The sequence below is a fragment of the Episyrphus balteatus genome, chromosome 2 (genome assembly GCF_945859705.1).
Source record: "Episyrphus balteatus chromosome 2, idEpiBalt1.1, whole genome shotgun sequence".
Lineage (NCBI taxonomy): Eukaryota > Metazoa > Arthropoda > Insecta > Diptera > Syrphidae > Episyrphus > Episyrphus balteatus.
Window position 1 is genome coordinate 78,127,754 of NC_079135.1, and position 20,579 is coordinate 78,148,332.

The 20,579-nt window shown below is 32.3% G+C and overlaps 2 protein-coding genes across 2 annotated transcripts; one reads left to right on the plus strand and one right to left on the minus strand.

Annotated features, from left to right (window-relative positions):
- The first annotated feature begins 2,961 nt into the window (after positions 1-2,961).
- Positions 2,962-4,050, plus strand: LOC129910780 (rab-like protein 3). Its single transcript, XM_055988319.1, has 3 exons — positions 2,962-3,145; positions 3,201-3,668; positions 3,726-4,050. Exons 1-3 carry the CDS (start codon positions 3,097-3,099, stop codon positions 3,971-3,973), a joined length of 765 nt encoding a protein of 254 aa, XP_055844294.1. The 5' UTR covers positions 2,962-3,096; the 3' UTR covers positions 3,974-4,050.
- A 3,902-nt stretch (positions 4,051-7,952) lies between these two features.
- Positions 7,953-20,259, minus strand: LOC129910078 (anaphase-promoting complex subunit 1). Its single transcript, XM_055987332.1, has 19 exons — positions 19,958-20,259; positions 19,597-19,897; positions 19,382-19,531; positions 15,990-16,451; positions 15,806-15,926; positions 15,586-15,747; positions 15,345-15,531; positions 14,798-14,940; positions 14,583-14,690; positions 13,931-14,507; positions 13,609-13,866; positions 13,381-13,543; positions 10,545-11,435; positions 10,306-10,485; positions 9,719-10,250; positions 9,219-9,653; positions 8,901-9,155; positions 8,504-8,837; positions 7,953-8,441 (listed from the first exon to the last, which is right to left on the minus strand). Exons 1-19 carry the CDS (start codon positions 19,979-19,981, stop codon positions 8,034-8,036), a joined length of 5,691 nt encoding a protein of 1,896 aa, XP_055843307.1. The 5' UTR covers positions 19,982-20,259; the 3' UTR covers positions 7,953-8,033.
- Between the last annotated feature and the right edge of the window lie 320 nt (positions 20,260-20,579).

Consider the following 20,579-nt stretch of genomic DNA (forward strand, 5'->3'; position numbering starts at 1 on the left):
GGCATAAAGTTAACTTTTACCATTTCTCCTCTGGAAAACCAAGAGTTTCTTTGAAGTTTGGTTAGTGAATTATTTTTTATTTATATATATATATAAACATTTTATATTGACTTTTTTTATAATGTATTTTCTATGAAAAAATTAATTTTTACTTTTTTTTATTACTCTTTGGCTTTTGTATAAAAAATGTGTTAAAATCAAAAGATATTTTTATTCAAATAATTAAATTTACTTGATAGACGATCGTAACTCAGCAGGTACTTAGCTTAGTAAAATTTTGAACGGAAAACAACAACAAATGATTGCTAAGGATAAACAAAAGTTTTTATTACAGAGAATTTTTTTTTAAACTTATACATTTTTGACCCTTCAACAAAAAAAAAATAGCGATCGACAATAAAAATAAAAGTAATAGTTTGTTGATTTTTATAGCATAAAATGTTTACTCAGTAAAATACTGAGTACCAGTATAACACGGTTTATGTAAACTTGGCTAAAAAGATGTATTTTCAAATTAAGTTGATTCTCTTCTTCTCTGGATATTTTTTTTTCCAAAATTATAATACCTTACAGAAGTTTAAAGCTAAAAAATGAAAAAAAAAAAATCGACAATTTTTACGTTTCCGCATGATGCATGGCACTATACCATGCATCATGGACCAAGTTCTTTCGAAACAGCAAACATGGTGTGTTGTTAAGCGATTTTATTTTTTTGTGTTTAAAATTTAAAATACAATAACTTACATCATTTCAAAATATTTATTTTTTCTTTTTTTTTGCATCAAAAAATTAAATTTCGTTATAGAATTTTTTCGTGGTTTTTGTTCGACAGGGGATGTTTAACTTAATTTTTTTCCTAACCTGTTAACTGTGAACTCACATGTGAACAAAAACTTGTTTCGAGTTTGGTCACAGATACCTCCGAATGTAACACAAAAATGTTTAGATGTAAGTAACTCAGCAACCATACCTCCAAAAAAGTTTAATTTCCAGTATATAAATAAAATTTGAAGAGACCTATCTTCTGATATCTTACTCGAGGAATTTTTAAAATTCATGTTTTTTTGGCAAAGGGTTAACCTTGACAAGTTTTGTTTTAAAGATATGGCTTCATAGTGAACAGGCCAATGAAAACCCAAATATTCTTTTCAATATAATCAATCTACTGCGGATTTTGGTTGGCAATATAAATATTTTGATACCTTCCCATGTTTAAATGGCTATGAATGTTTAGTAAATGAAAGACAAAATATTCAGAAAAAAAATTGTCTTACAATGATTAGAATCTCAAATAGGTCCATTTAAATGTAGTTTCCTTTCTATCCCTCTTTTAATGAAAAACAAATATTTTCAAAGCATCACAAACTAACGTATATTTGTGTCAACCTTTCGTTTGAAATAATGAAATGAAGCAGAAGTAAACGGAAAGGACATTTATCAAGAACCCACATAATTGATTATATACAGTAGGAATTGCTGTGTTTGAAAATTCAGGTTAAGTTTATCATATTGATAAGATATAACTATAGGTTTTTTTAATTTACTAGGTCAAGGCTTGGGTATTGGTATAAGAAATAATTAAAACATATCAGAAATATCACACAAGGGTCCAAATTTTGGGGTCTTATGCTGTCCTCTTATGCTCTTTGCATAAGAGCAAAAATTTGGAATAAACCCCACTATATCACTAGTTATAAAGACTTTCCGAAAGGTGGCCGGAAACTGGAGACGGCCGAAATTAGGCAACTCTACCCTACCGAGTAGGAATAGTCGAAAAATAGTCAAAGAAAGGAACAAAATTGTAACAGGCTGATTTTTGATATGCATTTATTTGTAAAATACAAGTTTGTAAAACATTTTATCTAAAACGTCGGTTTTTTAAATAATTTTTTTTTTTTAATGGGACTACCAAATTGATTATAAACCACCCCAATACAAACCTGTTAACCAAAAATCAGCCTGTTACAATTTTCGCGAGAATTTTGTATTTTCACACCTCAAAATAGATTCCCCGAGGGCAAAACTTTTTTCTGCTTCGCGATTGGTTTTTGCAATTTTTGTTTGCGAGTGGTAAATGTGTCAAAATTTTATGTGGGTTAGACCTGCTTGTTCACCATATTTACTATTTTGCCAGGTTTACCAAGAGTTTACACCGTTGCATGAATACACCCCTATTGTTTGATGCATGCACCAAACGATAATGAAGTGCATGGTATAAAAAAAAACAAGGTAGTACCATGTGCAGATAGAGTTGATTTTAGTTAAATTAATTATAATAAATTTAAAAATAAAAACACCATTTAATTTGCGTCAACTAAATTTATTTATTTGAATGCATTTCGCCCGATGTATCGGTCATCATCAGCAACACGACTTTTCGTGTTTTCGTCGTGTTGCTGATGATGACCTATACATCGGTCGAAATGCATTCAAATAAGTAAATTTAGTTGACTCAAATTAAATGGTGTTTTTATTTTTTAATTTATTATAATTAATTTAACTGAAATCAATAAGTTAGAGTCATCGTTATTGTTCATTATTTAAATAATTCATGTACAGGTAGTCAGTAACGAGAACTGTCAGTTGTCAGATGAAAGAAAACAAGATGGCTTCCTAAGTTTTTGACAGCTGCCCCATTGAAATTGTTGTTGTTTGTCTGTCTGTTGTTGCTTTTGACTTTGACAAATCAAACGTCATAAACTTAGAACGCCATTTGCAAATTTTGCGCAGATGCACAGAAGAGAACGAAAATGAAAACGCTAATGATATTACCTTGTCTTCTTATACCATGAATGAAATGTGCTCATCGAAATTAAAGAAACAAGTGCCTTTATAGCACCAAATTTGGAATTGCACAATCTCTAAATTATTATATTTTTCTATGCTGAAGCTCCCAATGTACGGAGAACTCAGTGAACGTATCCAAAATATTAAAACTGAAAACAATCTGAACTAGCCTAATTATTGTGGTGCCTCCTTAAATATAAAATGTCAAAATCAGCTGATCAAAAAAAACGTAAACAGAAAAGACGAAGGCAAAAACCAAATCAAAGATAAACTAGAAATAAAAATTTATCCGCTTCGCATTAAAAAATTATGGCGAAAAATATCGACAAAGTGCGAATCCTTCTTGTGGGAGATTCAGGTAAAATTATGCAAATTTAATTATTCTTTCTTTTTAATCAATATTCCTTTGAAAGGCGTTGGAAAAACCTGCCTTACCCATCTAATTGCCCATAACGAATCACTAACCCAGCCCGGATGGACAGTTGGCTGTTCCATCGAAGTGAAACTACACGAATACAAAGAAGGAACTCCACAGCAGAATACATTTTTTATTGAACTCTTCGACATTGGAGGTTCATTAAATCACAAAAACTCTAGGGGAGTATTTTACAATCCAACTCATGGAATTATTTTAGTTCATGATTTGACCAATCGTAAAAGTCATGAAAATCTCAAAGAATGGCTTTATGAAATTTTAAATAAAGATGGAAAAGATACTGCAAAAGGCAATAACACTGCCTCACTAGCTTCAGATTCAACACTATTCGATCCGGAACAATTCTTTGGATCAACACAAATTCCAATCTTGGTCGTTGGAACTAAACTTGATTTGGTAGATGAGAAAAGGCAACCAAAGATGCTACCTAAATCTGGTGGAATTGGTAGGTTGAATAAAATAGATAAAAATTCTTCAAAAACATGATTTACAATTTTTACAGCTGAACAATGTGGAGCTGAAGAAATTTGGCTCAATTGTAGAAACACTCGCAGTTTGGCAGCTGGCACAACAGATTCTGTAAAGTTGGCTAGATTTTTTGACAAAGTTATTGAAAAGAAAATTAGCTCCCGTGAGTCTGGTATGTTTGGAGTGACGGAAAGAAGAAAACTTATTACTTCTTCTTCGTATACACCAGCGGAAAGTGCTCCCTTATACATTCCACCTTCAAAAATAATTGATGCTAATTAATATTTTGTATAAAGAATAGGTACAAAACTTGTTTATATTATTTGAACTATAATGCAATAAATCAGATTGAATATAAATTTTTGTTTCTACTGCATTGATAATTATATTATTTTAATCGGATACAGTTTTTAACAAAATAGTCTCATCTCCCGTCTCTCTTATCTCTTGGTCGAGTTTGCAACCAAATTGCAATCTACGGACTGCCTCTGAACTCGCCGGGTTCAATACAAAAGTGTGACTGAAAAAGTTTTTCAAATTAAATGAAAAATTACTAGACTAAGCAACACATGCAAATGGAATAAAGGAGTTTGATGATCGAATTGGCTTCCATAAAACTACTGTAACTCTAACTTGGTGGTAGCACCTTGAAGATGTTGTTGTTCAAAGATTATAATGGACGGCACTTCGTTGGTGCTGTTTTTAAGCATTTCTATACCTACCATACCTATTCCCAGGGGTTCTCCTTTGAAAATGGCAATACCAGCTGAGTCAATCGTGTTCTAGTTTTTTTGGAAATGTTATTTGTTTGGAAATGTATTTTTTTCTTCTCAATTATATTTCGATTAAGTCATATGAAGTATTTTCATATCAGCTTACTCTTATACTTTCTTTATATTATCCAACATTGTAAACCATATTATGTCAGAATGTACAACCACATCCTCATTCATAAATTAATTTACACAAGTTTTGGTTTTTAATAATTTCTTAAAAACGAGAAGACATTTTTGCGTACGGTTTTCTGCATTTGTTTAAAAACGAATAAGATCATGGAATTTCGAAAACTAAATTGGTACTTAATTACATAAAATTTTGAAAAAATTAGTTCGAATTTTTTTTTCTCAAAATTTTGATTTTGAAAATTTATTTTTCAAAAACTGTGTCATTAAACAGCTTTATTTAAAAACCAGATAAAAGACTAGTTTTTTTGTTTACAAAAAGATACAGCGCGTTATTGTATGCGTAACCGTTGATTTATAATTTTGTTTTCCAAATTAAGCCAATTTTTAAGATAATTGTCCCTCCCGGCTAAACGGAAGGGGGAAAAGCACCTCTCCGTCTCCATACGAATTTTTTCTTGCCTCGACCGGACCTGTATCCTCCTGTATCACCCTTCTATTTACGTGCTGCTTTATTGTAACCGTGAATGTAGCTCAGTAAAGTTTTGCATGGTAAACAACAACAAACAATTGCTAAAAATAACTGAAAAATAAACTGTTTTTATTGCAAATATTAAAAAATAATAACTTGCTCTTAGAGTTCAAGATGTTAAAATTTTTAAGACTTTTCAAATAAAAATTTGTTTAATGTATATGAAAAAAATATCACAAAATTTTCAAAAAGAAAATAAAAACATACACTGCCGCTCATCTGAATAGGTTCACATTTTAGTTCATCTTACTTTTAGCCTGTCTTGGAATTTTATGCAATGGCACATCTTTTTTATGTATGTAACGAGAGAACATCTTTATGCGCTTAGTTTAGGAGAAAAAAAATTGTCTTGGGGCCTACCGTTCTTCTCACGCGGTAGCTAGACCAAATCTAGTCATAAAAACAAGCATATTTTTTGGCTCATCTGAATAGGTTCATAGGCAAAAATGTTAATAAATGATGAGTTGCAAGGGTCAGTTGGACTCAAAATTGTGCCTGTCAATAAATCTGATTGTTTTTAACCTGTAAGGACAAAAACGGGTCGGGAAAAATCTTTAAGCGCGGGAAAAATGGGGAAAATAAAAGAAATCTTTGAACTAGGCCGAAATCAACGATGCATTGGGGAAAAAAACAAACCACAAGTTAAAATTTAGTATGCAGTTATTTGCGCAATATCCAAGGATATAGAAACAACATTAAAAGTCAATGTAACTCAGCCACAACATGGGCCGATAGATGTGCAATGATCAGAATAGTATGACTTCGCGCTAAAAATAAAGCTGAAAACCGGTATAGAATGCAATTTAACGACGGCAAAACGGGTTGTCAGCAGTGGTAAGCATTTGAGAACAACAAATCTTCGCAAAAATTAGCACTTTACAAACCACGAAAAGAAACTCGCCTCCAATATTAAAAAAAACTGTGTTAGAAATTGCAGATCGAAAGTTTTGTAGAAGGAAATAGCTTTGCACTTTATGACACTGCCTTCACAGTTATGCAGACAACTTAAAATAATCCTTCTCTCTACGAAGGTCATAAAAATAGGAATTTAGCCCTCAGGGTCAACTTAATTCATTTTTTTCCTTTGAAAAATCACCATTTGCAAATTCGACTTTCACGAAATGTTTTTTTTTTTTTAATTGTAGGCGAGTTTCTTTTCGTGGTTCGTAAAGTGGTAATTTTTGCGAAGTTTTGTTCTTCTCAAATGTTTACCAATTCTGACAACCCGTTTTGCCGTCGTTAAACTGCATTTTATACCGGTTTTCAGCTTTATTTTTAGCGTGAAGTCATGCTGTTCTGATGATTGCACATCTATCGCCCAATGTTGCGACTGAGTTACTTCGACTTTTAATGTTGTTTCTACACCCTTGGATATTGCGCAAAGAACTGCTTACTAAATTTTAACTTGCGTTTGTTTTTGTCCCAATGCATCGTTGGTTTCGGCCTAATTCAAAGACATCTTTTATTTTACCCATTTTTTCCGCGCCTAAAGATTTTTCGCGACCCGTTTTAGTCCTTGCAGGTTATAAGCAATCAGATTTATTGGCAGACACAATTTTGACTCCAACTGACCGATGCAACTCATCATTTATTAACATTTTTGCTTTTGAACCTATTCAGATGAGCCAAAAAATATGCTTGTTTTTATGACTAGATTTGGTCTAGCTACCGCGTGAGAAGAACGGTAGGCCCCAAGACAATTTTTTTTCTCCTAAACTAAGCGCATAAAGATGTTCTCTCGTTACATACATAAAAAGATGTGCCATTGCATAAAATTCCAAGACAGGCTAAAAGTAAGATGAACTAAAATGTGAACCTATTTAGATGAGCGGCAGTGTATATGTACCAACAGTTTAGTTTCATTCATTAACGGCCATATTATTCACTAGTTTAAAAAATACATCTGGGTGTAAAACATTCAAATGTCAAAAATAAATCCAAATCCAAAATAGTTACCACGATTTTAACTATGAAAATAGTTAAAAATTATTATTATTTTTTTCTCTGTGATATAGTGAATATCATGGATTTGGAATTATTTTTGACATATCAATTTCTTTATATTCAGATGTATTTTTTAAACTAGTGAACAATATGGCCGTAAGATGCATTTTTAGAAAAAATATTTTTATTTTTGACACAATGCCATTATTTATCAACACGTAAAAGCAAAATTTTAAAAAATTCAACGTCACGTTTTCGAAAGTAAGATTTTTCAAAATAAAAATTTCGATGTTTTTTTCCAAAATTTTATTTTTGGCTTATTTTAACAATAAAATAAATGTTTTTTATACAAAATTTTGTTGAAATGAAGAAATCTGATTAAAAAAAACGTTAACGTTAATAATGATTTTCGAAAAAATTTTCATTAAAAGATATGTAAACCCTGAATAAAAACTAAGATATTTTTTATAAAAACCGTTTTCTGTTTTTGAGAAAATTAAACTTTTCCAAAATCGATAAATGGCAGGTATCGTTATTTTTCCAAAATATATGTTTAATCCAAAATAGTCGACAAATAACGCTACATACCAAGTTTGATGTTAATGGGTCCATCCTTTTAGGGTGTTGCTCCTTACAGAGACAGACAGACTCGCGGGACCCACTTTTTTTGGCATTCTATCATCGTTATGTCATGTCTGATTTGCATAACAATTTTTTTTTGTACGAATGCATAACTTGATATATGTATTGTATAGTACCTATGTTTATCGCAAGTAAGAAGTAAATATGTAATATAATTCCTCAGATTTCTCACCCTTGAATATAATACTCCCACTTTTGTATAGACAACGCATATTACTACTAGACAGTCATAAAATGATAATTCAGTATTTATTCAAATACAATCATTAATAATCTTTTTTGCGAAACTTAAAAAGCTAAATATAATTTTTTAACAAATAATTTAAGAAATATCCAATACTTTGATAATGCAATTAATTGTACTTGTCTCCATGTTGATTTTGTTTAATTCATATAACAAACGCATGTAATTCACTTTTCCAGTCAAATCAACCAAGCTCAGAACATTAGGAAGTATACCATAAAAGACAACCACAGCTAGAACTTTTGATATTTCAGTTGAACTTAGTTCACATAAGCTATCAAAGCAATGCGAAGTAATAAACTTCTTTAAATGATTTCTGCATGAGACTTGACAGCTTTCAATGTATGACTTTAAATTTTCCAAAACAGAATTAACAATTTCCTTTGAAATTAGAATATTTTCCGTTTGCATTCTTGTATAGATTTCAATTAGCTTAAGTTGCCAAACATCATAGGTTTTTGAATTTGATTTAATTGCTTGCATAGTCTAAAAAAAAGAAAGTTTGAAATCAATGTAAATGTGAGAATTAAAAAGCCAAGTCTACTTACATTAACAATTGATAAATAAATCGGTAAACCGTGCATTTTGTCTTTTATGACTGAATTATAGAAGATCACTATCAATTGTTGGTATCGTTCCAATTCCACTTTTGTAAGTTTATTTTCCCTTGCATCAACACTGAGGAATCTATCAGTAAACCCAATGACAATGGGATCTGATGAGAAGGTTTCTAAAGATTTAGTATCTATTTTCCAACACGTATACTGTTCAGTAGTGAGTGTTTGGGCGAGCAGGCTTTTAAGTCGATCCGGGTCATCTAAATGTGAATGGCATCCTGAGCGTTTTTTAATATCAATGCAACCAGATACTTCTAATGCTTTCCTATATTCATGAATTAATTAGAATTTAAAATAAAATTTTCATGGTTCAACTTGTTTAACTTACACCAATTGATCCCAATTGCGTCCTTTTTCAAAGCACACTGGCCAATAGTTCTGATCGTCTACAATCACCGATTTAAGTGTGCTAAGGTCAGGTAGCATACATGGTGCCATGGGAAGTTTTTTAAGTTCTGTTTTTCCAACCTCAATGTATGAAATTTGACACAGACATAATTTCTTTGTATCGAGATCTCGTGGAAGAAATAGTCTCGGTTCCACAGCGAGTACATAAAGATGACGAAAAGCTTGTAGATGATATCTATAAAATATTATATCAATGGACATCTTAAGGTTAGGAAAATTTAGTTAACAAATGACTAACCTATTGTCATTACTGTGACAAGGGAATTTCGGAAATAATGCACAAACAAGAGCGGCTACGGCTTCAGGTCTTTTAGAAAGTGTATAACGTCCGGCACCAAGAAATAGAAATCCTAATGACATATGAATTGCCATTTGAGAGCCATAAGTAACTTGAGAGTGTGCAGTGCCAATTCTTGAGCGCAGATAACGAATCATTCGCATTATTTCCAAATCTCCAGTTCCAGCATACACCAGCGATATTGATATTAAAATAAGCATTAGACTACTCTCCACAGTGGCTCGTCCAGCATATTCTCCAACGTATTTTCCCGAGAATCCAAGAAACAGTTTAATAGTTTTCTTAAGAGCTTTGAAAGCGTCTTTATTTTCGGTTCCTGCATATTTGAGGCCTATGCAAACAGCTGCTCCAGAAATTATATTACAATATGCTTGTCTAAAATGTGTGTAAGTGGTTTTGAGTGAGATTACTTATAAAAAAAAAAAGAAACAAATACTAACGTAATGGCTTCATGATCTGTAAGATCTTTCTTTGGTACAGGTCCGCGGTTGATATCGAATCTGAGATTAGCTGGGAACTGATCAAACAACCATTCTGAGCTTGGTTGTACATCTTTCCAAAGAATTAAACCTCTTGCGATTGTACGTAGAAGAAGCAAATCTGGTCGAACAAGATCTAGTAGGTAACTCGTATCCGGTGGATCCATCCATTGAGCTACGGCTTTATTGTCAGTATTGAAGAACATCAATCCCAGAGCCAAAGTAGCTCCTGGGGCTGTGACATCAATGTTAACTGTGTCACCTTCTCGTACTTGAAATGAAGGCAGTTTGTACTTTTCTTTCTGTGAGCCCAGTAAAGGTCTTTTATTGCCTCCAACCATGTAATAATGCAGAGTGTCAGGTAGTTGCAAATCTCTCAGTCCAGCTGGAGCTTCACCGTGTCCTAAAGTAACCAAACCTAAGGCTAAGCCAGCTGTCAGGGCATATGACTCTCGTTCGACACTGTTTTCCATTTCAGGACCCGGAGGTCGACCTTAAATAATAATTCCATTTTTCTAAGTTCTCAGAATAAGTTGATTTGAAATTACCTATTTCTTGAAGCAAAACTTCAGCTATATGCCGTTTAGCAGTTCCTTGATAGATAAGACCTATTCCCATCAAAGAAGCCACTTGAATATTCTGTGGAATATCTAATTCTAAAGCAGTGGCTGGTAATAAGGCCTCAATGTGGACACTTAGCAGCTTTGTTGTTGTTGTGTCCATTGTTCCTAAAATATAAATAATCATTAGATTCTAAGTGACAATTGTAGATAAGTAAGAGTTTCACCTCTGTGCGTAGCCGAGATTCCTAATAAAAGTCCAACACTTGTCATCTCATCACATTTAACTAAATAATCATAAATGCTCATAAACGAAAGAGTTTTAAGATGACCATTTAAGCCGAGGGCCATTAAAAAGCCAGCATGTTCTGTTGTAACTTCAGTTGGTCCTTTCGGTTTATTATATACAATCCAAGTTGAATCAACGTCTTTAGCATTTGGTGAAATTCTCAGACCAGCAGCAACTCCATTATGAAAACTTGGCCATAAATTCATATTTGCAGGGAATTCAATTTGTTGCATTTCAATGGTTGCTCCTTTGACCGGTTCTTTTCCGGTAAGACATAATTTCGGAATGGGCATTGATTCCGTTGGAGTTGGTATTGATGTTCGTAAAGTAAACATGCCTCTGCCCATGGGCAATGTCATGGTTCTTGTGCATAATGCGTACAATTGTTTTTCTTGTTCTTCAATAAACTCATGATCGGATATACCAGGCGATTGTACAATATCAATAAGAACTGGTTCGGAACTTATCAACAAACGTCGCACTTCAGCTATTCGAAGATCGTCAGGGAAACGTAGACTTAACAATTTCGTATCAATATTTTCCATGCCATCATCATCGGCAGACTCTGCTCTGGAAAATCCATTAGGATTGGGTGGGCAACGAGGTGATAGAGAGTCTTCAGCGTCAATGTTAGCCTTGCTAAACTTCACCGAATATAGTTCTGTTGAGTATTGATAACGAGTGTGTTCAAGCAATTCAGACCGCAAAATGAGCTCGTATGTTGGTGGTGCACAACCCATGGGAGGAGAGAGACGTCCATGTTCTAAGCACTCAGCAATTATTAAATGCAAAGAAACTGGTAAACGTTCTACGTCGGTTCTGGTCATGTCTGTGTATGAAATATTACCCCAAAAAAAAAATACTATGCATTAGAATTTTAAAAGGGTTAAATTTTTCAATCTGTTTTTTTTTATGATATATGTACATAAATGGTAAAACAATTCTTACAAGGACTTCTCTGAAGTATCTGAACGAAATAACTACTCTCTACATCAATGAACATTAGAATTTTAACTAAGCAGTGTAACTACTATCACTATAGTTCATTGATCTCAATAAAATATCGCTCATAATCGATCCTTACGAGCGCTAACGAAAAAATGCAACAGCATCAAACTACAATTCAATCAAACTTATTTCTATTAAACGAGTATATACAAGCGATAATACATTGAAAAATCGACCAAAAGATGGATCTTTAATTTTAATAAACAAATTTTATTTTTTCTCATACAATCGGTAGCAGATATTTTCGAATCAAAATCTCGAAACAAGTTTTGGTTTACAGATATGGGCTCACAGTGCCTATGCCTATGCATTCATGTACAAAAATTACAAATTTATTTGTTTAAGATTTTGGAAAAAAAATACAAGGGGTAACCCTTCCCTTTCCTAAAAAAACGGCATTTTCAAAAATTACCTCCAAATCCAACAAGTGAGATATCAAAAGAAAAGTCTCTTTAAGCTCTATTCATAACGAAAGACCAAATATTTCTTGGAGATCTGATTTCTGAATTATTTGCTATGAAAATATTTTTCGTACAAAACTTAATTTTTTTTAAGGATTTTCGAAAAATTCAATAGGTAACTATTCCATCGAGTGAGACATCAAAAAAAAGGTCTCTTTTTTATTCATAACTGAAAACCAAAAGTTTCTTGGAGGTCTGGTTGCTGAATTATTATCTGTTACAAATTTATTTTTTTAAGATTTTCCAAAAATATACAATACAATACAAGGTACCCCTTGCCTAAAAAAAACGCCATTTTCAAAAATTAACTCCAAATCCAACAAGTGAGACATCAAAAGAAACGTCTCTTTGAGCTCTATTTATAAATAAAGACCAAATATTTCTTGGAGATCTGGTGTCTGAATTATTTGCTATGGATATATTTTTCTTTCATTCGGAAACAAATTTTCCGATCAGAGTTTCGATTTCAACTCAATATTTTCTTATCCCGATCTAGATGGTTTTTATATATCATTTTTTCATAGTTAAAAAATTTAGCAAATGTAGACTTAAAAATCGAAAGCATCATAAGACCACTCAAATATTGTTTTCTTAACTCATTTAAGCGGTTAATTGATTGTGGCCACAGATATATGAGTTCACATGGAACAGGCCTATACATTCAGGTACAAAATTTACAAATTTATTTTTTTAAGTAAAAATACAAGGCAAGAGTTACGCCTTAAGAAAACGGCATTTTGAAAAATTTCCTCCAAAACCGTCCAAACTTAAAGTTTGCTGGAGGTCTGGTTGCTGAATTATTTGCAATGGAAATATTTTTATTTTTCTCACATTCGGAAACTGATATTTTCCGATCATTGCCTCAAAAAAAGTTTTGGTTTACAGACATGAGTTCACATTGAACAGGCCAGGTAAAAAAATTACAAATACAAAATACAAAGCTCTATTCATAACTGAGAACCAAAAATATTTTTATTTTTTACATTTGGAAGCTGATATTTTCGAAAAAAAACTCTCGAAACAAGTTTTGTTTTACAGATGATACGAGTTCACAGTTAAAAAAATATGTACATTTTTTTATTTTGGACAAAAATACAAGGGGTATCCCTTGCCTAAAATAACCACATTTTCAAAAGTTTCAGAAAAAGATACAAAATATTTTTAAATTTTTCAGCGTTTTGTTTTTTCTAAGCAACTAGAAATATTCTCCTACTGTCTCTCCAAAAATAGTCGGCTTATCAAGGATTTGTTCAAAAAATATGCATATAAAAAACATACAATGTGACAGTAAATAAATTTACTCACCCATATTAATTAACATTTGTATAAGCTGTTCGCATAAAGGCACGTTTGTTGAAATCAATCGTTTCTTTTTTATTGGAATGTCCGGATACATTGTCTCGGGAAATTCCAGAAGTTTAATCCAATTTTTAATTTTCATGCATCCATGAATTATAAGAGATATTAACTAATTTAAAAAAAAAAGATAAACAAATATAATATCAATAAGAATTTTTTTAAATTGTATTTTACCTGCAAAGCATTCCTACTCATTGTATTTATACCCTCTATAAATGAATATTGATAGATTTCTCGGTTTTTGAGTATATTTTCAACTTGCTGGAAAATATTTGGAACAGGTTCTGACAGTAAGTTCTTATGGTACATTTGTTTTGCATGATCTTCGGTAAATATATTCTGCGACTTAATGCTTGCTAGGTGAGGAAAATCCAAAAAATAATGAAGGCAATGTGCAGTTAGCTGCATATCTGTTGCTAGTTGATATAGAAACTGAATGTTGGAAAAATTTAAATTAATTTTAAATTTCAAAACTATATGAATGTAAGTTACTTACCTCTCCCAGAGAACACAAACTATCATGCATTGTATTATCTAGTTTCAAGTCCTCATACAATAAATGGAAAGCAAAAAATATTTTGGGAATTTCTTTGAAAAGTAAAGCACTGCAATCAATGAATTTTATTGAATTGGCTTTGAAGGGACCCTCTTTGTTGCGTCTGTTTAAAATTGACTCCAGATAATCCCAATCGTCATCGGTACCATCTAATACTTCATCATTTTTCCTTCTCTTTTTTGGTTCTTCTGGTTGGCATGGAATATTTATGCTCGAATCATCAGAACTCGCTACTCGTCCCATCAATTCAGATAAAACTGTTTTGAATGTCTGCCATTCTTTTTCGCCACTAAAATCCTTGGATCCAGGTGGATTTCTAGCACCATACCAATGTGTTATTAGCTGAATAAACGTTTCTCTTTTTAATATTTGTCTTAAGGCTTCTATGCACCGAGTTACAAAGTATGTTTCATTAATGAGTGGCAGTGATAAACGATACATTTTTCCCGTTGGGTAAACTAACGTTAAACGATTACCAGCGGGATCACGTAGGTTTAAGCAAACACCACTACTACTTCTTTTGAAAAAAAAAAAAAAATTATAAAAGATTAAAATTAATTTAAACTTTCTTGTCGAATAGCTAAACCCTTACCGAGCCGTGAATAGAGGTTGAAGTGGGTGTACAGGAGACAACATGTGTAATTCTTCTTCGAAATTTGAATCGCTCTTTTGTGAAGCTGTTGGAAGAAGACTACTTCGTCTGCAAAACATTTGTAAGCATTAAGTTAATTTCAGGATTTCTCAGAAAATGTTCACACTTTCAAAATTTTACGAAGAACTGGTAAAAATATTTATAGCAAAAATTACCTTGGGAATGGAGAACAAGATGGTTTACTTTGAGGCAATGAAGAAGGAATGACAGCAACAACATGCACCTTCGAGACAAAAACCGTTCCTGTGTATAAAGTTAATGTGCCACTAGGATCAAGAATTGCAATCATTTTCATTCTCTGAAATAAATTGTGAAAATGTTACTGAGATAATTTATATTATTAAAATGAAATTTGAAAATAATCTAAGAACTAGTACGTCTAACATTTTAGTTTGAATAAAATTAATCTAAACAAAAAAATTAAACCAGTATGGAAACACTTTATAATGAAAATTGTATTTTTGAACTATCTACTGAATGTAACAAGCTCCAATAAATGTCGGAAATAAAGCTGATTTAAGGCGATAAGAGTCTTTGGTTCAAAAACTTCAAGTTTTTCCGCAGATGTTCACTCTTGATACCGTAAAAATTAACACATGTTACTGGTAGATAAGAATACTTTAGCTTAGTAAGTTAATACAAATTTGAATAGTACAACAATGAACAAAAAATTTCTTGAGATCCTTAAAAATTAATACATACCTCCAAAACAACAGCATCTCTAGCAGCTATAGAAAATATTTCACCTTCGATTTGTGTATTTTCTTCGTCGAAGTTTACTATTCGAACTAATTGCAGCTTCGCAGACCTTGGTAGCAAAAAACAAAGATATGTTTGTCCGATCAAGTCAACATGCACAAAAGCTTTTGTTGCAATTTCACAAAATTCTCTGGAAAAAACAAAAATTAGTTAAGTTCGCAATAATTATGAACAAATCACTCACTTTGACAATATTTGTTCGGTCCAAATATGTTCCAAACAATAATCTGGAACAATTGCTTTGGATGGTTGAGCTTGTCCGGGTTTTCTAATATCTTGCATTGACAGTGAATGTGGTCCCATTGAAGATTGTAAACGAGTTAAAGGTGATTGACTATTTGTTCGACTAAAATAAAAGATATTATAACAAAAATTTACCTCTCAAGTTAATTGGGATAACTTACTTGAAATTTGGACCACCACTGTTAATCGATTGAGAACTAAGGAACTTGCTGATGTGTGGATTGCAACCAGTAGTTCCTAAACTCGATCGCGGCATATATGCTGTACTGTTTTTGGCTCCAGCTGTTTATTTTATTTTAAAATTTCTACATAAAGTTTTTTGAATAATTATTATTTGCTATGTACCTGAAAATTTCATAGAGTTTTGAGAAAAACTCGACATTCCAGGTCGTTGAGTTTGATTAACACTTGCACTACAAAATGCTGTGTCATTATTGCATCCAACATATGAAATTTCATCTTCGGTTGCTTTCCTCAGTTTAGATACAAAATGTTTTCCCATTTTATTATCGTAAAGTAGCACTAAGTCACTGGATTCGGTAGTGAAAATGACACTATAATCAGCTTCGGTGAGATAACTAACAACACCATTTGATAATTTGATAAGCACCGGGCAAATTTCATCGAGTGGATGTGAAAGAGAAAATATTCGTGGCATTGATATAGCAAGATTTTGAACAATTGTGTTGATTGCTTCTTTTTCAAGAAGTATTCCGTATTTAGTGACCCACACATTTGAGACTGGGAATTCTAAATTTGATGTAAAATCTTCGCCATTACTACAATATACTCGTAGACATGACGCATCTGAAAAATTAATGAATTTTTATTTCTAAATAAACAATTTAATTTGTTTGGAAGGGAATTGAGCTTTGGATAATTTGTTGAGTAACTATGTATACTCTTTTCACTCTGCGTATTCTCATTCTACTACAAATGTTAGTTTATGTCCAATGAGTCAACATTTTTTTAAAAATTTCTTGCTCAAAGAAAAATTCAAAAATTTTTGAATACCAGAAGTTTTCGTTTTTTTAAGTAAATTCTCATTGAAGGCAAAGATAAAAAGGCACGTTTTTGTGAAGATAGACAGCTTCTACTATTTTTGTTCCTTTTAGAGGCTTTTGGCTATAACTTAAAAAGCGAGCTGAATATTGATGAATATTACATAAGTAATTTTTTTCTTTAAAAAAATAATTTGCTATCAATTCCAGGGATCCTTTTGAAAATTATAAAATAAATTATTGCAAAAACAATAAAGAGTACCTATGGCGCAAAATTTCAAACGATTTAGTAAAATTCTAAAAAAAAAAGTCAAAAACCGGACATGTTTTCAACTTAGTAATTTACTTAAACATCTTTGGTGATTTCCAGTCTTTTAATTCTGATAGCTCTATCAATAAAGTCTTTATTGCGAAAACTATTTTCATAATTTTGAAAAATGTTTTTAAAAGAAATACATATATTAACTATTTGTTTTTCAATATTTAGAGACCCCGCACACTACAAACTTTCTATCGGCCGACAGTTTAGTCGGTCTCTTAATCAGAATGAAAATTTATGAGAGTGCGCACACTACAACGATTAAGTATCGGCCGATCAAAAAGTTTGTTTGATCGAAAAAAAAGTTTGTTTTGCTACACAATTGCCTTCAAACTAAAATATTTCCTAGCGACCCGATTGTTTAGTCGCCTGCCTGTGCGCACACTAGGAGCCCAACCCGACTAAACTATCGGCCGATAGAAAGTCTGTAGTGTGCGGGGGCTCTTAATATTTTTATTTTTATTTTTAATATATTATATCGACTGGAGAAGTAAAAGAATAAGTGTTAAAGAAAAATGGTTAAAAAGGTCCATAAACCGTAAACTTTGAAAGTCCATTATTTACCCAATTTTAGCCACAGAGAATCAAACAAGAAATTAACAGCAGTATGAGTAAGTCTAGATGGTCAAAAATCTATAGAAAATATCGTGGGCACAAAGCCAAAACCACGAATCTGCAAAATTATAGTTTTGAGAAAAACGGCTTCAAAGTTTTGGAAACTCATGCATTCTTATGGAAACTCGTACAACGAAAATTGATATTTTTGGTTCTTATGCAACAGAGCGAGGCAGTGGATGCACAAAGCACAAGGGTAAGGCCTCGTTTATTTTTATATGACTGAACGTAGATTTGTATGAGGAATGCATCAATATTAGGGCGCGTCTCAGAATCAAAATTTTAGAAAATTGCCGATCTTTTTTTTTATTATTTTAACTGTGTACCTACATATGCTTTTAAAGAATAATGTCTTTAAATGTATTTTCGACGGCATTAATTTGAAGGAATAGAGAGAGTGGAAAGAATTAGGAGATGATTATCCAGCTCTATCGTGAGTTTCACGTGAACAAAATTCCACCCGAAAAAATTTAAATTTACTATTCCCCTATTGTGAGTTCCGGGCGAAAAGTTGTTCAAGTTCGGACATCTCTCTGTATTTTACTGTATTTAATTTGCGAGGTGCCGAAGAATATACCTACTAGTTTGGCGGAAAATGTAAATTCCTTTTGGGTGAAACTCATGATAGCTTATGAAATTCCGGGCGAACAAAAAAATATTCCGGGCGGAAAACATTCCACGTGAAACTCACGATAGGGCTGATTATCTCATATAATAGCACGGGTAGTGTTCAATTGAAGCTGAGGAATAAATTAAAGAATGCTGTTAGGTTATCAGTCAAGCACTATATCTACCACGCTAGAAAATATTGTGAGCGTGAAGGTTGAGTTCTTCAGGATAAGAAAAAATTACAGAAAACAATCTCCTGCATTTTGAATGAAATATGAATTTAACCTAATTATATCAGTTTAAAATGTCAGTCGATTTTGAAATATTTAAGAGGTGCTGCCGGGCACTATTGCACATTTTTGTTCATTAATACGCAATTGTGCAACTAAAATGTTTTAAACATTGGATTATCGCAGTAAATAACGATTTGGGGGTTTCGAAAGTTAAATTTTCGGGAGCGGGTCGTATAACTGCATTTCAAAATTCTGTATGATCAAAGTTCTGTATAATACTGTACGATACTGTATGATAGATACTGTATACAGGGTGTCCCAAAAGTTAACGTCGAAACGAAAACGGTAGATAGGGTAGGTGGTGACAGTTATCAGAAAAATAATAAAAAAAAGTCGCAGCCATATATTTTGGGAGTTATGGGCATTTGAAAAAAAGTCCAAAAAATGGTCACCGTGTGCCGGTTTTTCGTGTGCCGTGACTACAAATCTTAATTTTTCTCAGTTTTTTCTTTTGTTACGGAACCTTGAATAACCCTGCTACCAAATGAATCAAAAATTTCAACTCAGTCCAACTAAGTACTAAAAGATGTTACATGACTCTAATTCAATGAACCGTAGTGTAAAAAAATGCAATACGATGTTTCGGCAAGTTACCTCAAAAGTTGGTGTGTTCAATTCTCTATTCAAAATGGTATAACATTGTTGAGAATATTCCATAAATAACTGAGATAAAATTTATATTCTTAAGAAATCCGACTTTTTTATTAGGTAATTTTTCCATATTGTTTAAGTTTTTGTATTCTGAAAGGACCAACTAGAATTTTGAAATATAGAATTTTGCATTACAGCATTTTGATCATACAGTATTTTGTGCATAAAGAATTTTGAAATACACAAATTTGACAAATTTTTAATGCAAGTTCAAAATAAATATTTAAGTAAAAATATAAGTAAATTTACCAATTAAACATATCGAAGTGAGTTTTGTCTTATCGCACTCCTTCTTCATGGTACCATGCAGAAAGCTTTGATTGCAAAAGAATGCAAATTTAATAGGCGTTTCACATGTGAAGCACATTCTTGGTAGAACTCCTCTTTCTGTATGAAGACCTAAAAACATAAGAATTTTCAATAGTACCAATTTATTTGAGAACAAATGATTTAAAAGAAATAACCTCTGTTCCAAACAGCAGTATTTTTCTTCACATACAACTCTTCTTCGGAGTTGACATAGAAATCAGTCATATAGTCGGGACTGTTTTTTGTTTTATATTGTTGTGTCTGTGGAGAGTCTCGTCGACATTCTGTATATATTTCGCGTATATACCAAAACTCATTTGGTTCATCATTGGAGGAAATATTCACATTTTGCATGCGGTAGAGAAGAACATTCTCGGTAGGGATGCAAGAGTTTGGTATTGGCACCACGGGACCTGGGTGCTCCTCAACCGCCTGACGCCCCCGAGGAATGAATTCCTAAATGAAATAAAGGATTTTGTTTTGATCATCTTTATTTTTTTGATAAATAAATTTTACCAAAGGTTCTGAGGCGGCGATCATAGCTTCGCTAGTTTCATCCAGATTTGCAAAATAATGTTAAATTGTGAATAAAATATCCACTTAATATGTAATTTTATTATATTTCTAATTTGTTCTTTATTTTAATTGAGATATGCCTATAATTTAGCATGAGAATGGTTAGTTTTTTATTTGGTAAATTGTAAAAATTGTTAGCCACTAATAAAAATTTCGCAAGCTACCGGGAAATGAATTGAAAATCAACTTTAAAGCAGAATGTCAAAAAGAATTTGTTGCGTTTTTGCAATTTTGTTTTAACGCTGTTGTTTATTCTTTTTGTTTTGTTTGAATTTTCCGTTATTTTGGTTTATTAGGTATGTTTGTTTACTGCTTGCGATGTTTTTTTCTTAGCTGTGCGATGATTTTACCCTATTAAGGCTTGGTCACACCGGAGGGTACATGCGGGAGGGGTACGGTTAATTGTATGAAATAAATTTCAAACTGACATATCAACGTTCAGATGTGGAATTTTTTTCATACAATTACCCGTAGAAAACGGAGTTCAGAAAAGACACTCCGACCGAGAAAAACGGGATTGCACTCACACACTTGCAACTTTTTGTGTATGAACACAAAGTCG